The sequence below is a fragment of the Cetorhinus maximus genome, chromosome 1, assembly GCF_964194155.1.
Source record: "Cetorhinus maximus chromosome 1, sCetMax3.hap1.1, whole genome shotgun sequence".
Taxonomy (NCBI): Eukaryota; Metazoa; Chordata; class Chondrichthyes; order Lamniformes; family Cetorhinidae; genus Cetorhinus; species Cetorhinus maximus.
The window spans coordinates 76,304,751-76,322,188 of NC_135879.1; the positions used below are offsets into that span (position 1 = coordinate 76,304,751).

Genomic DNA, 17,438 nt, shown 5'->3' on the forward strand with positions numbered 1-17,438 from the left:
CTAATATCTCTTTTGCTATGGCTTCAGTAGTATCCTCTTCCTTGGTAAAGATAAATGTAAAGTGCTCATTTAGTAACTTCAGTTATGCCACCTGCTTCCAGGTGTTGGTCTCTTTTTTGGTGCCTAATTGGCTCCACTTCTCTTACTACCCTTTTGCTATTTATATGCCTATAGAAGACCTTTGGATTCCCTTTTATGTTAGCTACCAGTCTCTTCTCACGCTCTCTCTTTTCCTATTTCATTTTACACTGCTCCTTTGAACCTTCTATATTCAGCCTGTTTCTCACTTGTATTAACAATCTGATTTCTGTCATACACCTTACTTTCTCTCTCTCTTTCATCATCCAGGGAGCACTGACTTTAGTTGCCCTACCTGTCCTCCTGGGGGGGGGGAATTGACTGTGCCCGAATCATCTCTCTTTGAAGGCAGCCCATTTCATTACTGTTTTGCCAGCCAATCTTTGATTCCAATTTCCCAGTCAAGGTCTGTTCCCAAGCCACTGAAATTAGCCCTCCTCTAATCAGGTTTTTTACCCTAGAATGCTCCTTGTCCTTTTCTATAGCTACTCTAAACCTTATGATACAATGAAGACTGTTCCCCAAATGCTCCCCTTAAAGGCACTTTATCCACTTGACCTACCTCATTCCCCAGACCCAGGTCCAGCAATACCTCCTCCTTCAGTGGGCTGGAAATGTACTTTGGGGGAGTGTAGCATAGGTTTACCGGAACGATACATAGATTCCAAAGGTTAACATATGAAATTACACAAACTAGGGTTCCACTCCCTGGAATTTAGAAAGTTAAGGGGGTGAATTGATCAAAGTTTTCAAGATATTAAGGGAAACAGATATATTCTCTATTTCTACTGCTTGAGAAGTCTAGCACCAGGGGCCATAGTCTAAACATTATAGTCAGACCTTTCAGGAGTGAAATTAGGAAACACATCTACACACACAAAGAACAGCAGAGATTTGGAGCTCTCTTCTGCAAATAGCAACTGATGCCAAATCAATTGTAAATTTTATTTCTGATATTGATAAGATTTTTTATTATCCAAAGTTATCAGGGGATATGGGGCAAAAGCAGGTGTATGGAGTGAGGTTGCAGATTGGCCAGGATCTCAGTGACCAACGTAGCAGACTTGAAGAACTAAATGGCTTATTTTCCTGTTCTGTGACACAGTAGAAAGTTTTCAGTAAGATCCTGCATGTACAGATGTAGTGTCTTTCTGCAATATTTGGACATTTTGTTAGAGAAATGGTAAATAGTAGGAGTGTCATTGATACCCTACATGTAGCTACTTTCCACATTTGACCAAAAGCCATTGGTATCAGATGCTAATGATAAAATGTTGAAAGGTATGGACAACATAGTGAACACACAATTCAGGTAAACTACTGTAACAGAACTGGAGATCAAGAGTACAAAATTAAGCAAGCCTAAAGATCAGATTTTTTCTTCACACCAGTGATGTAGTGGCTATGTGAAATAGCCAAAGCAGTGGTTATGTGAAATGGCCTATTATCAAATATAGCTAACGCCAAATTTATTAATTCTTCGTAGAAAGAGTAATATAAATGTCTGATTAAGAAAAGGACCGTAAGTTTAAAATATTTCAATAAATTACAGATATAGATGATTTAATACTCAGAACATTCCTCTGTGGAATGTCTTCCAGAAATAAAATATCCAGGAGCTGCATGAAAAGATTTGGGGAAAATCTACAGAACATTACCTGTTTGAGAACTGTGCCTACTCACTTTGTTCAGGGATTAAATAAATTGATGGGGAAAGTGTGCAAGAAATTAGCAGGAAGGGCCAAAACTAGAAATTTGTCCCATCCTCTAAAATCGCCTGAGATTTTCATCACAAATACATATTGTTTTCATGTGAAGTCTGCCAATGGGTTGAAGAGAGAGATCAATTGAAGGGTTTCCTAGTTGATTCAATGGGTATCATTATTTCCCCGGACCATTTTACAAACAATTGCATAAATAATTAGGCTAGAAACCACAACTAAGCCAGCATATTGAAGTCTGTGAAACCCAAACAAGTTACCAGTAAGTATGTTGCAATGGCGACATCTTCATACACAAATTTTTCAGGATTTGTAACTTCAGGCCAAATCTAATTAAAATTGAAATCACAAAAAAGTTATTAAGCAAGAGTAGAAATGGGCATAAATAAATGACAATACAAAACAACTTCTAATTGCTTGACAGACTGGGGCATGAAGTTTCCTCTCGGGATGCAATTGGCAAAAAGAAACCAATCTGGATCTGGTTTCAATTGAGTGCTGGTCATTGTGGGTATGGGTGGTTAACTCTGAATTCATGAAGTTGCAGGTGCCTGTGCACCCTAGATTCTGTACGCAATATTATGAACATTCCTGAAAGGCTGCAATTGACAGACCAATCTGACCTGGGGGCATGGTCAGTTTTGTGGGCATGCACTTCTTCAGGTAAATGCACTTTTCAATCAGTGTAAAAGATTGTGGATAATCCGGCATAAAGTAGTTATGGGCACAACATACGCTAGTTCAAAATGTTGCCACCTTAAGTGCCATTTTATTTGACTCTGTCCGGGTTCCACGGTTATCTGGGTGGAAATCATGCGGGAACTCCACACCAAGTACATATGTCCAAGTTATGCAATTTTAAGTAATACAATAAATATTCAAAAATGTTTAAAATCAATGACGTTGGGATTTTAATAAAAAATGTCATGCCACACTTAATAAATTACAATCATGACCACACTTCAAAAGTATTCAATTGGCTATGAAGTTCTTTAAGACATTCTGGGGTTATGAAAGGTGGTCATATTGAAGTGACTTCTTTCTATGATTAGCATCATTGATAACCATAAGGATAATTTTTAACAAAATCCCTGCTTCACGCAAATTCACAACCTTTGTGGCGCATTCTTGCCACAAAGCTGGAAGGTCTGGAAGTTAAGCTAGGTCCTGATCTTCTTTGCTATTTCCACTGGGTTGTATTTAAGGTGAACCTCCTCTGCCCAAAATATTTTTGTCTGCATCAGAAGGGTTGTGGACCGGGCGAAGAGGCCTCCAGATTAGAAGGTTTCTTGGTTCCAATCTGGGGAACTTCCCAGATCAGTAAACCCAATAGGTGGTGACCTACTAGCCAGTTGAAACAATGCCCATCTGGGTTCAAGCCTGAGACTCGTCTTGGATCCCTGAAGATTTTTACAATTGTATACTTTTAAAAGGCACAGTCCACCAGGATTTTGTGGGTTTTGAAACTGAAGGTTTCTGCGGCTAGAAACAAATTTACAGTCTTTGTTTATCTACCATTTCTGAAGAACATCTTATAGGGGCCATGTGAAACCAAATTTTGATATATATACTGCATTCTTCAGTTTTTTTAAAAAAAAAAACAAGTGTGGGGGAGGCCACCCTGCTATCAATCCAATAAGAAATTATATCCACAATAACCCACAGAACATATCAATACTTTTGGCTGGATGACAAGGCAATTTCCAAATCTGAATACAAGGCACTCCAATGTTCTCACCATCTCTTATCAAACAGTTACAGGGTGTCAGAGGTCTAGGTGCAGACTGTCTGCAATCTCCAGATCAACATATTATGTCTTGTGCAAGAAAAAAGAAACAGAACTTAATTGAAAAGCGAATTGATTATTTTCAGTTTTCTTTCTCAGAGCTGTACCTTGACCATTTCTTTGTATTTTGCTTTTAGATGGTGGTAACATTCACTATATTTTTCCACAGAAATGAGGGAAAGTGTGTCCTTAAAATTACTCTTTTTGTTCTCTGTAGACCATTTCACAATCTTTGGAAGTAATACATCTGTAAGCCATGCTGTTTTGGGATACAAAATCCCATCTGCAATCCATTCTTCAGGGCACATTATGGAAACAGAAATAAACCTTTAAAACAGGGAAAGAAACTGTTAAGTACCACAGAAATGTAAGTAAATAAATAGCAATTTCTAGATTAAAGTTAGCGTATTACAAACATATTGTTATCCAAATAAAATGGGGTTGCCAATAATTTCCTGAGAATGGAGTGGGGGATGAGGGGGAAGTTTACCATCCTCATGCCATAGTTTTGGTAGAAAAGAATGGCTTCTGCCAATCTTCCACTGAATTTTCAGCATTAGACTTTGGAACCTTCATGGAACTCTACCAATTTGTCTCTAACTATCTATTACCTCATAATAATCATAAACAGTTTAATAAAAAGAAAATGAAGTCCTGTTATAAAATACCTCAAAAAAAACAAACTGATTTTATGTAAAACCATCCAGAACATTTCCCAGGTTACACCAGACAAAACTAAAGTCTAAAATCTAGTTGAAATAACTACATTCTCAAAATTAAGTTAACACTATGCACTGAACCAACTCTTATATTTAATTTATTATTGGATGTTTTGATGAGTTCAGCTGCCACACACTCCAAAGGATAGGTAGAGTTCTTTAGCCTGCATCTCAGCCCAAATAGGAGAAGACATTCCAAAGGTAAAAAACCATGAGGAAAGGAATGGGACAGCAACTCAGCTACTCTTTCCTAATAAGTGGCTCAATAATCTTATGCAAGAAGCTTGATATAGACTAGGGTAGAACATAATGGATGGACAGATTACTGAATAAAACAGGCAAGACACAAGTATCACTGAATAATTGGAGGCTGCACATTATCTCAATTTAAACAATATACTTAAACTTGTAAATAGTTCAACTAGACTACTAAAAATATAAAATATCCATCTTTCAGGCATTCTCTTACCTTCATGAAAGTTCAAAAAGTTGGTGGATAAGAATTAGGAATCTTTCACATCAGTGAGAGTGACAATTTTTTTTTATTATTTCATGTAATGAGAGTGTCACTGGCATTTATTGCACATCCCTAATTGCCCTTGAACTGAGTGGCTTGTTAGGCCATTTCAGAGGGCAATTAAGAATCAACCACATTGCTATGGTCTGGAGACACACGTAGGCCAGGCCAGGTAAGGATGGCAGAGTTCCTTCTCTAAGGGACATTAGTGAACCAGTTGGGTTTTTGACAATTGACAACAGTTTAATGGTTACTGAGACTAGCATTCCATTCCATAATGTTAATTGAATTTAAATTCCACTGGCTGCCGTAGTGGGATTTGAACCCTTGTCCCCAGAACATTAGCCTGGCCCTCTGAATTACTAGTCCAGTGACATGACCACTACACCACCATCTCCCTCCTCTTCCTATATTAATAGTCGTTTGACAGTACAGAATTTGAGTATTGCTGAAAAAAAGAGATATGCTATCAAAGCTTTGTGTCTTGCACTCATCAGGATAGCTCGCAAAATAAACCAGCAGTAAAAGGAACAACAATTTATCCTGCATGAGAAGAGAGTGCTGATTAGTTGGCAAGTGAACTTTGATTGATCAAGGCAACACCATGGGGCATGAACCAGGGGCTTCATATACCACTAACAGAATGCTGCCATCAAGCCAAAAAGATATTCTGCCTATCACACAAATAAGTAATGTGGTATATGAATTTCAGTGCCGGTGTGATGCCAGGTATGTAGGCCATGTGGCCCAACAACTGGCGGATTGTATCAAAAAGCATGTTCCTTTGGCTGTTCACAACAGGCAAAGTACTGAGTGTACCCAACCAGCCTCTGCGTGAAAAACTCAAGACATAGTGTCCAACATTAGATGTGATTCCACGATTGGACAACACTTGCTAAACAATCCTGATTGTAGTAAGAATTACATTGAAAACCAATTTAAAATCAGTTGGGCTCACACTGTGGCTCATTTACGTGTGCTAGAAGTCAGGTTTATTCATACACAGGGCCCTGTCCTTTGCAGACAGAAGAGCATGTCCATGTATTGTGCCTTTTCCAAATAAACAAAAACTTGGGGTCAGCCATTCCCTGATTCATTCCCCATGGCAACATCTTGACCAATCTGAATCGACCTGCCTAGTTTGAACTTGAACAAAAGTTTGGCAGTTAAATGTTCCCTGCTGCATTCTCCATGACATCTCTACAAATCAGAGCCCACTTACCAACCAACCAATCAGCACTCTCCTCTTATGCAGTATAAAATGTTCCCTTTTCTGTTGCTTTATTTTGTGACTTGTCCGGATGAGTGCAAGATGAAAAGCTTCGATATCATGTCTCTTTTTTTCAGTAATACTCTTTCTATATTGTCAGCACAATCCTACTGATTTTTACACTTATTTTTAAGAAAGACAACGCATAGCCATTACTTAATTTCTTTTTCTGTAGCACAGGTCCTGCTGTCTAGCTGAGGGCTCACCATAACAACTCATTTTCTTCAACTTGTCGAAGCTTAAAACTGTAAATATTGCTCTTCTTGAACTTGCAACTTCTTGAAATATTCCCCTCTACTGGGATAAATGTTGCTGTGCTGTTTTCAAAATCTGCAAAGTAGAAGCATTAATGATTTGGGATTTTTTTGAGGCTGTGATTAAAGTAGTGTTGGAGCAAAATACCTACAGCTCCTTGTCTTTCACCAGTAAGAAAATATCCCGGTTTAAGATACACCTAGTCTCATTCTGTTATGTACTCAGATCAAATGGTTGACAGCCCCAGCACCCACTGAATGCTTCTGCACATTTCTTCCTAACGTCGTAAATATGATAGTCTTAAATTTCTCCCGTAATGTATCAGAGAAACATCTGGACAGGGTGGGAAAACAGGCAGCGACACAGCAGGTTAAATTTAATGGAGAAGTGCAATGTAATTAATTTTGGTAGGAGGAATGAGGATAGGCAATATAAACTAAATGGCTCAATTTTAAAGGACATGCAAGAACAGAGACATGGGGGTGCATATACCCAAATCATTGGGATTTTTGTCTTTATTAACAGAGACAGAGTACAAAAGCAAATAAATTATTCTAAACCTTTCTTAGACACTGATTAGGCTGCTGTGTTCAATTCTGGGCACCACACTTTAGGATGGATGCCAAGGTCTTAAGGAGGGTGCAAAGATTTACTAGAAAGACTTCAGTTACAAGAGAGTACTAAAGAAACTGGGGTTGTTCTTGTTAGCCCATAGGTCAAGGAGAAATAGAGGTGTTCAAAATCATGAATGGTTTTGAGAGAGTAAATATGAAACTATTTCCAGTAGCAGAAGCATTGGTAACTGGAGGACAGATTTAACATAATTGCCAATAGAACCAGGGGCAATATGAGGGGGAAAAATACAGAGAATGGTGGTGGTCTGGAAAGCACTGCCTGAAAGTGGTAAAAAGAGATTCAATAATAACGTTCAAAATGTATGCTTAAAGGGGGAAAATATGCATAGTTGTAGAGAAGGACCAGGGATGTGGAACTAATTGAATAGCTCTTTTAAAGAGGCGGCAGATGCATCGTGGGCCGAATGGCCTCCTTCTGTATCATTTTATGATTCTATGACAACATTATGGAATGTTGTACTCAAGTCAGTTACATGCGTAAGTGCAACGCACCAAACTTTTCATCTTCAGACATAAAACAGGTACAGCTCCCCTGTTACAGACCCCTGCAATCGTGCTTGCTCAGAATCTGCTCAATCATGACCAGATTTTTAGGGACAGTACAAAAAGTAATTTTACAGGTTAAAATTTTCTTGAAGTAAACACCGAGACCTGTATATAACTTTCGGTTTCTCGGAATCCAATTTTACCATAAGTAGCGTTAAAAATTGAAAAGCTTTTGGGATTGCAGTTTCTTGAACATCTTGTGCCTAATGTGCATGAATGAAAAAAGCAAAGTACTACAGATGCTGGAAATCTGAAACAAAAACGGAAAATGCTGGAAAAACTCAGCAGGTCTGGCAGTATTTGTGGAGGGAGAAACAGAGTTAATTTTGAGTCCATATGACCCTTCTTCAGAGGTGAAGAGAAATGGAAACATGATGAAATTTAAACTGTTTAAGGTGTGTGGGGCAGGTGGAGCTGGATAGAAGGCCAGCGATGGTTGGGGGCAAAGGAGGGATTGACAAAGATATCATGAACTGAAGGACGAAGGGAGTGTTAATGGTAGTGGTAAGGGCTAAAAAAGGTGCTGATAGTGGCATAAATAAAAAAAAGCAGGATGTGATAATAGAAGAACAAGGGTAGCATTGTGTGAAAGAACAACACGGAACAAGTAACAGATGGATGGCCCTGTAGGGGATGGGGTGGTGGTGGAGATGGGGGGAAAATAAAAGGATAGAAAATGGGATAGAAGGGGGATAAAATCACAGATAAATGAAATATAAGTGGATAAGAAATAACAATGAATGTAGAAAAAAGGGGATTAGAAAAAGGGGCCGAGGATGTAGGAGAAAGTTCATGGTCTGAAGTTGTTGAACTCAATGTTAAGTCCGGAAGGCTGTAAAGTGCCTAATCGGAAGATGAGGTGCTGTTTCTCCAGTTTGCGTTGGGCTTCACTGGAACATTGCAGCAGGCCAAGGACCGACATGTGGGCACGAGAGCAGGATGGAGTGTTGAAATGACAAGTGACAGGAAGCTCTGGGTTATGCTTGCGGACAGACCGGAGGTGCCTGACCGTAAATTGATATCGCCGGAATGGGCACGTTTTGTGAGGAGGCTCAGCAGCTCCTGTTAGCCCCTAATTCACTCTACCTTGGAAAACTATTTCTCTGCAGCTCTCCGCCCGTGTTTTGGGAATCACGGTCCGTAAGATCACCTTGAGCCGCCCGCCGGCCCGCTCCCCAATCACGGCGGGGAGAATCTCATCCACCTCCCGGCCTGACCCACAACTCAAGCCCGGCAGCAGCTCAGCCAAGAGCGGCCTCAGCCCCGCGGCAGAGCACCGCGCTTCCCTCTCAGCCTCCAGCCGGCAGCCACTCAGCCGCCGGTTCGCCACCTGCGGCTTCAGCGTCCACACGTCAAGCGCGGCCCAAAAACCGGCCGACACTTCAGCCGTGCCGGGCTCCAGCCGCAATTGCAGCTCATCAAGCAGCATCGCCACCGCCTGTCACCACGGAAACCAGCTCCTCCTGCTTCCGCCTCCCGCTCGGTCTCGTGCCATTAGCGCGAGAGCTGGCCGTTGAGTGGGGGGGGGGGGGTCACGTGCTGAAGGGTCTCACTCTCTTCCGGGGTTGAAGTGGACGCGGGGGGAGGCGGAGGCTGAAGCTTCAAGAATTTGAGGAAAGGTGAGAAATGATTTGTTCCGTGATTTGGTAAAGTGTTGAGCTGCACAGAGAAACCTCCAGGTTCTGAGGCGGAGGAATATCTGAGCAAGTTGTGTCCGTGATGTTGGCCAGCCCAGGCCGAAATGCTCAATTCGTTTAAAAAGTAGCCGGATCCGCACCTGAAGACCTGTAACCTGTAAGGCTATGAATAAGGCGCTGTAAAGTGGGATTAAAAGGAGCGGCTGGTTTCTTTTTTTCGGTTGGCGCAGCCATGATGGGCTGAATGGCCTCTTTCTGCACGGTAACTTTTCTATGGTTCTATCTCTGAGAATCGAGGGAGACATTCAGGAGCTGGAGAGACATTGCAGAGAATTGAGACAGAGGAAAGACAGGAAAGTTGGGATTTCAGTCTCGAATGAAGGTGACTAAGAATCAACTTTTATAGATGTTTACAGCAGTAATGTAAAGAAATAAAGCCTTGTGTTTAAATAACATTTTTTAACCTCAGGATGGCCCAAAGTGCTTTAGAACCAGTGATATTATTAACTTCTGCTAGTTTGCACAAAGCAACCTCCCAGTAATAGCAATGTGAAAATGATCAGCTAATATGTTTGTGATGTTGATTGAGAGATAAATTGAAGAAAGCAAGTGTTATCCTAAATTTGGTACACAAGTCTCTGGAGTGGGATTTGAACCCACAACTTTGTGTCTCTGAATCAGCTGTGGCTCAGATTGCAGCATGCCTTATCTCTGAGTTAAAGGCAAAATACTGCCAATGCTGGAAATCCGAAACAAAAAGTGCTGGAAAAACTCAGCAGGGCTGACAGCATCTGTGGAGAGAAAGACAGAGTTAACTTTTTGAGTCCGTATGACTCTTCTTCAGAAATAAAGAGGAGTAAAAATGGTGAAAAATACTGTTTAAGGGGGGTGGGACAGTTGAAGCTGGATAGAAGGCAAATGATAGCTGGAGGCAAAGGACAGATTGCGAAAGATGTCATAAACAAAAGGTCAAAGGAGTTGTTACATAAGAACATAAGAACTAGTTTCCCTGGAACGTTGCAGCAGGTCAAGGATGGACATGTGGGCATGAGAGCAGGGTGGTGTATTGAAATGGCAAGCGACAGGAATGTCTGGGTCATGCTTCCGGACAGACCGAAGGTGTTCCGCAAAGTGGTCACCCAGTCTGCGTTTGGTCTCTCCAATGTAGAGGAGACCACATTGGGAGAAACGAATGCAGTAGACCAAATTGAGGGAAGTGCAAGGGAAGTGGTGCTTCACTTGAAAGGAGTGCTTGGGCCCTTGGACAGTGAGGAGGGGGGAAGTAAAGGGGCAGGTGTTGCACCTTCTGCGATTGCATGGGAAGGGCCGTGGGATGGGGTTGAGGTGTAGGGGGTGATGGAGGAGTGGACCAGGGTGTCCTGGAGGGCCATTGTCTTTCCTGGTGCCTAGGATGATGCTGGGTGGTCTGTCCAGTTTCACTCCTTATTGACTTTTTAGCAGTTTGATACATTTCAGAGGACATTTAAGAGTCAAGCAATGCTGTGGGGGCTGGAGTCGCATGCAGGTCACACCTGGTAAGGACAGCAGATTTCCTTCCTGAAGGGCATTAGTGAACCAGATAGGTTTTTATGACAACTGACAATGATTTCATAGCCATCAGTAGACTTTAAATTCCAGATTTTTATTGAGTTCAAATTCCACCATCTCCCGTGGTGGGATTCAAACCCAGGTCCCCAGAGCAGTACTCGTCCAGTGACAATACCACTACACTACCCTTGTACTTGTATGTAGATTAGTAAACCTGGTGATGGATTTTTACACCTGGCTGACCAAACATATTTCTCTTGTGATCTTTGGATCATCTTATGGGTGAGAATTTTCAATTGTTATGTGACTAATGTGTGAGTTATTGCCATTGCCATATTTGTTGGATTACTCACAATAAAAGAAAGAAATTACACATATATAGTGCTTTCCGTGCCCTCGGGATGTTCCAGATTATTTTGAAGTGTAGTTACAAGCAGCAGTGAGAAATGACTTGTTAATCTGTTTTTGGTCCTATTGGTTGAGGGAAGATGATTAGTCAGGACACCAAGAAAATCCCTCTGCTCTTCTCCACATAGTGCCATAGGACCATTCACTAGCACACCAGTTTAACAAAAGACTACTTCTGGCAATGTAGCATACCCTTAATGTCTCTGTCAGCCCTGATTTGTGCTCAAGCCTTCTGAAATAGGGCTTTAACCATGCCCTTCTGATTCAGATGTGAGAGGACTACGACTTTGTCAATGGTACATAAAATCTTGAGACTTTGATATATTATACTTCTGTTCATGCTGAGTTTGCCCTGTTTCCCTGACCACCCCTCTGCTGTGCCCATAAACTCCTGTTATCTTATTTCATTAAAGTTCTCTTCATTTTAGTATCGCAGTGTTATACTTTTGTACAAGCTGTAATTAATTTATCATTAATATTCTGTTCAAGATCCCAAGTGCTAGACAATACAGTCATTGTTTTTTAATTGCCCTTGTGTCTGAGATTAAAGTTTAAATATCTCCAAAGTACTCCTTTATCAAAAAGTGAAATAATGTTATTCTTCTGCACATCAATATCAACAAAATTGCATTTTCAGAAAGTTCGCTCTTCCTGCAATTTTGTTTGCAGGTTGTTAATTATAGAAGAAAACATTTTCCTTTTTTAAGAGGAATTTTGAGCTCAACTGTCTTCTTAATTAAAATAGCCTTTCTGAAATTGTGGAAAAAAACAAACATTGGAATACTTAAATCTGAAAAGGTTTTAAACAGCAAACGGATATTCTCTAATTGTCCTCCTGTATGCTTGATCATAACTATATTCAACAAATGTACATAAGCTTATATTTTGTTTTTAAATCACAATGGTATTAAAATGATTAAAATAATTAAACATATTGCACAATGTCTTATTGTTTTACAAATGTAAATTTAAATACTGAGCTGAACCTTGTTTATTGAGTAACATTTGCAGAGTTGCCCTGTGAGGCCAATTCTAAATTATTCTTTGAACATGTTATACTATTGATGTGATGGAATCTCTTAATTCAATAATATTTTGTATCTTTATTTGTAAAATTCTTGCAATAGAAATAATCTGTAGGTTTACAGTTGTTCCTCATTCTACTTGACATGAATCCTGTTAGTTATTTTGTATAAAGAAATCAGATAACTGACATACCAGTGCATAATCTGTGTTCATTCTCTCAGGAACCTACATATAAAACAAAACTATGTAACAAAGCTCATCCTGACAGTTTATCTCTTCTGAGAATACCTGACATTTATTCAAATAATTAATATAACAAATGGCTTGTTGAGAGAAGTGCATTGTGGCTTTTGTTACACAAGAGGCAGCAAAAAAACCCTTTACCGTACAAAAAAGGCCTTTTTCTCCTAAAGCAGCATAAAAATGAAATCCAAAGGGATATAATATTCAAATTTCATGAATTTTTGTACTTTGGTCATTTATGCCAAAAGCACAAAGTGGCAAGCTCTGTTTATCACTGAACTGCGTTGACTTTAAACAAGAGACACATCAAACAACATCACAATTTTTTAAGGCAAAATAAATTCAGTGACATAACACTTGTTAGTCTGAAAATGTAAAATGTGCTTTGTTTTGAATATTAGACAAGAAAATGAAAATCTGCACGATTGTATTTCAGTGGAACTGACTATTCTTTCATTTTCTTTTTGTTCTCTTTCATAGAGCTGTTCTTTCCTTAGCAATTTTCTGAAAGAAACTTTTTTAAAAGTTTTGAAAAGTGCCAGGAAATGTTGTGCTTATAGAATCGCTACAGCACAGAAGAAGGCCATTCGACCCATTGAGCTTGTGCTGGTTCTCTGCAAGAGCAATTTAGCTGATCCTGCTCCCCAACCCTTTTCATGTAGCCCTGCAATTCTTTTCTTTCCAGTTGCTTATGTAATTCTCTTTAGAAAGCCATGATTGAATCTGCCTCCCTCACCCTCTCAGGCGATGCATTTCCAATCGTAAAAAAATAGTTTTTCCACATGTGTCCTTTGGTTCTTATGCCAGTCATCTTAAATCTGCATCCTTTGGATGAAGTGTCAAGAACCAATGTGAAAAGTTTCTCTCTGTCTAGATCCCTCATAATGTTGAACACTTCTATCAAATCTCCTCTCAATCTTCCCTTGAAGGAGAACAACCAAAGTTTCTTCAGTCTATCTATGTAAATGAAGTCCTTCATCCTTCAAACCATTCTTGTTAATCTTTCCTGCACTCTTGCTGAAGCTTTCATATCTTTCCGAAAGTGTGTATCCAGAATTGGACACAATACTCCAGTTAAGGCTGAACCAATGCTTTGTTAAGGTTCATCCTAACTTCCTTGCTTTTGTACCCTATGCCTCTATTTATAAAGCCCAGGATCTGATATGCCTTTTTAACCATTTTCTCACCTGCCCTGGCACCTTCAATGCTTTATGTACGTATACCCCCAAGTCTCTCTGTGCCTGCATTTCCTTTAGAATTGTATCTTTTATTAAAGTGTTCTAATGAAAAGTTATCAACCTGAAACATTAACTCAATTTTTCCCACCCAACGGATGCTGCCAGACTTGCTGAGTATGTCTGGCATTTTCTGTTTTTATTTCAGATTTTCAGCATTTACAATTTTGATGTTTTAAATTTTTGTACTTCATTTCCCTGCCACACCGGTTAGCTGAATGGGAAGGCGCCACAGATGAGGAGTGGAGAGATTTGGGCAGGGCCTGGAAAGATTGGTTGTTTGGGAAATCACAGGTTGGTCACCTTTGCCATCACCCCTCAACCCCCACCCCCGGCCGAAACCCACCTCAATTAAAACTGTAAGTGGCTGGTTGGGTTCCCATTTTCGAAATTTTAAACTGCCACCTCCTGCTCACCTGCTTGTCCTGGGAGTTAAAATTACCTTCAATGTTGAGAGTTCCTAGAGCCACTCCAAGCAATTCCTTCACAACTACATGATGAATCAGTGAATTGGAACATATTCAGTAACAATACTGGAGGTGTGGGATGTTATTTGATAGATATGGTTCTGTGAATGTGACTGTTTGATTGTCCTGCAGAATAGCTCTACCAACTTGGGAATAATGTTAGTGAGGGGAACTTTGCAGGATCGACTGGGCTGAAATTGCCTTTCTTTTACCTTGATATGATACTTGGGTCATTGAAAATAGGTCAATCCAATTTTTTTGTAGCAGCACGGATTGGTTTAAAGCAAATAGTGCCTGATAACCTTGAGTTCTTTGAAATAATGGGGGGAATCGATGGGAGTAGTACTGCTGATGTCATGCATATGGACTTTCAAAAGTAATTTAATAAACTATTATGTAATAAACCTGTTAGCAAAATTGAAGCCCATGATCTTAAAGGGCATTAACAGTTTGGATACAAAATTGTCTTAGAGATAGAAAGCAGAGAATAGTGATGAACAATTGTTTTTCAGGCTGGAGAAAATTGTACAGGGGCTAGTATTAGAACCACTGTTCTTTTTGATTTACATTAATGAGCTGAACAAAGGGCATAATTTCAAAGTTTGCAGATGACACAAAATTCTGAAATTTAGTAAACAGTGGGTGGGATAGTCACAGAAGAGGGCATGGACAGACACATGGCAGTTAAATCTAATGCAGAAAAGTGAAGAGATGCATATGAGGACAGGCAAATAAATTCAATAATGCAATATTAAAAGGGTGCAGGAGCAAAAACCGTGGGGTGGGGGGGGTTATGTGCACAAATGCTTGCAAGTGGTAGGGCAAGTTGAGAAGGTTGCTTTTTTAAAAACAAAAGCATATAGGATCCAATGCATAGAGTACAAATTATGCTAATTCTTTATAAATCATTACCCAGGCCTCAGCTGGAGTATTGTGTTGAACCTGGGGACCACAGTTTAGGAAATACATAGATTTAAGTAATTGGAGAGTACACCAGAGGGGAGATGAGGAGAAAATATTTTGTACAGTGAGTTATGATGATCTGGAATTCACTGGCTGAAAGAGTTGTGGAAGCAGATTCAGTTGTAACTTTCAAAAAGGAATTGAATAAATGTTTGAAGAGGGAGAAAATTCCAAGATTATGGGGAAAGGATAGTGGAGTGGAACTAATTTGATAGCTCTTTAAAAGTGCTGGCACAAGCACGATGGGTCTTCCAAATGCTGCATACTACTCTCTAGCAGGTGTCTCATCTCTGTCCTGCCCGGCAAATTAGCTGACCTCATGATTTCAGTAAGATCTGCATTGGGGTAAAAGGATGAACAAAAGACCTACCCTGCCATTCTTCCGATGGCAGGACTCGAAATTTGAAAAACCAACATGCCATTTATTAGTTAAAGAATATCATTGTCTCAGCCATTATGGTTTAAAAGGGGTACCATTCGAGTTGAGGGCCTAGCGTTTGGGAAACCATTGCCTTCACAGACCCACGGACTCCACTAGCAAAGTTGGCTTATTAATTGCAAATGGCATTCCTGTAGCTCTGTTTGAAATTGGCCTGTACAGTCCCAGGTGGTCTGTTAGATGCTCCTTCGGCATAATGAGGTATGACTGAGAAGAGAATGCTTTTGGGGATAATTTCCAGACAGAATGTCAACCATGTTAATTGTCTTTGTTCAGTAGAAAAGCCCAGTTTCAAAATAAGAAATAGCAATAAGGATAAAGTTTTAAAATATATACAGGTTGGGTTTTCTGTTCTGTGTCAGATGAACCCAACAATAGCTTAACTGTTAAACTACTTAATATAACTATAGATAACAGTTGAGTGATATTTCTAAACTAGTTTAAAAAAAACCACAATGAAGATAGCAGGCATGTGATGTATTGCAGCTGTGCATGTGAGAACTGGTAGATGCCAGCGTGATCGACAACAAACCACATCCACAGTGACTGAAGCTTGAGGAACTTCGGCTCAGAGTTGATGCACTAGACTCCGAGCTTTGGAAACTGCAATGCATCAGGGAGGAGGAAAGTTACCTGGACACTTTGTTGCAGGAGGTAGTCACACTCCTTAAGCTAGGTACTTGTGATTTGGTCCGTGGTCAGAGACAGGTAGGTGCAACTATGGGTGGAATCGTCCCAGATTTGCACTGTGTGGTAGTGGGCGGGAAAATATTCATTTTACCCACTGGTCGCAATGGCAGGTTTTTGCATCATATTGACCGCTTCCTGGCGCATCTTGCCTCATAATGCATTCCCAGGAAACACGCCAGAAGCTACTGGAAAGTCATGGCTGCCAAAGGGAGGAAACATGCTGCCCCCAAATTTATTAACGCCTCCCTCGGGCACCTACTGGACGCAGTGGAGGCCTGCTGCCAAGTCCTGTACCCCTGCTTTGGGCAAAGGCCAGCAAGCACGGTTACCAATCCAGCATGGGAGGCAGCGGCAACGGTTGTCAGTGCCAATGCCCTGCAAAAGAGGACAGCCACCCAGTGCCGAAAGAGGATGAATGATCTCCTCCGTTCTGCCAGGGTAAGTCACTCTTCTCATCACTCTTGACTCACATATTCTCAAACCCATCACAATTCCACAGGGATCTTGCTCACTGCCAGTTCAAGGGACATTACCATTCACTCTCACACACATCTTCATCTGCTCTGTGGATCATGCCCTCATCCTGTTGGTGGCACCACTCACACATGCCAGGCATCCTTCTCATCTGGCCTGGCAGACGTCCTGCTTTCACTCTTCCCACATGTATGCATGCAGGACAAGCTGGCACACAACCAGAGGGAGAGGTTGCAGACTGGTGGAGGAATGCTTGACATCAAGGTCCTCACAGACTTTGATAATAGAGTCATCCAGTTGGCCGTCGGCGATCTGGATCATTCCTGCACTAATGGTGAGTTCAGCGGTGCTCACCAAGTGAGGATCCAGCAGTTCAACATCCATCAGACAACCATGCTGTGAGTGAGTTCTCCTGTTCCACAGTCCCCTGCTACGCACTAATTATCCCTCCTTGTTTTTGCAGGCACATCTGGGAAGCAGCCGAGGGGTTCCACAACCCAGGTCCTCGACTCAAGCCCCGAAGACGCCTCGGAAGAAGAATCTGATGATACACTAATTGAAGACCTGTCACAGTGCGCACCCACACCCTCCACAAGCACAGAGACACACACATCGGAGGGACCTAGTTTTAGAGTAGCCTCGGGATCACAATCTGGTGAGCACATCACACTCTGTGATCCAAAGCAGGTGGAGGTAGGGACTTCCCAGGTCTCTGGCACTCGGAGGACTTCTGGAGGCCAGAAATCTGCTGCATCCGAGTCAGATGACGAGCCTCTGGACT

At 40.9% G+C, this 17,438-nt stretch overlaps 2 protein-coding genes across 7 annotated transcripts in view; one reads left to right on the forward strand and one right to left on the reverse strand.

The window, feature by feature from the left end:
- trmt44 (tRNA methyltransferase 44 homolog) overlaps window positions 1-9,015 on the reverse strand; it is a 56,875-nt gene extending 47,860 nt beyond the window's left edge. For 2 of the 4 annotated variants that reach the window (XM_078542546.1, XM_078542536.1), the window contains exons 1-4: window positions 8,614-9,015; window positions 6,298-6,421; window positions 3,693-3,912; window positions 2,060-2,128 (exon numbers count right to left, since the gene is read on the reverse strand). In XM_078542546.1, the coding sequence (XP_078398672.1) occupies window positions 2,060-2,128; window positions 3,693-3,912; window positions 6,298-6,421; window positions 8,614-8,956 (756 nt within the window). In that variant the 5' untranslated portion in view covers window positions 8,957-9,015. Of the gene's footprint in view, window positions 1-2,059; window positions 2,129-3,692; window positions 3,913-5,795; window positions 5,816-6,047; window positions 6,121-6,297; window positions 6,422-8,613 lie in introns of those variants that run through there. The other 2 variants (XM_078542567.1, XM_078542557.1) reach the window with 2 other exon arrangements.
- A 39-nt stretch (window positions 9,016-9,054) lies between these two features.
- The window catches only part of acox3 (acyl-CoA oxidase 3, pristanoyl), a 216,671-nt gene continuing 208,287 nt past the window's right edge, over window positions 9,055-17,438 (forward strand). For 2 of the 3 annotated variants that reach the window (XM_078542581.1, XM_078542599.1), the window contains exon 1: window positions 9,055-9,146. The gene's annotated coding sequence lies outside the window, so the exon portion shown is untranslated. Of the gene's footprint in view, window positions 9,547-17,438 lie in introns of all 3 variants that reach the window. The other variant, XM_078542590.1, reaches the window with a different exon arrangement.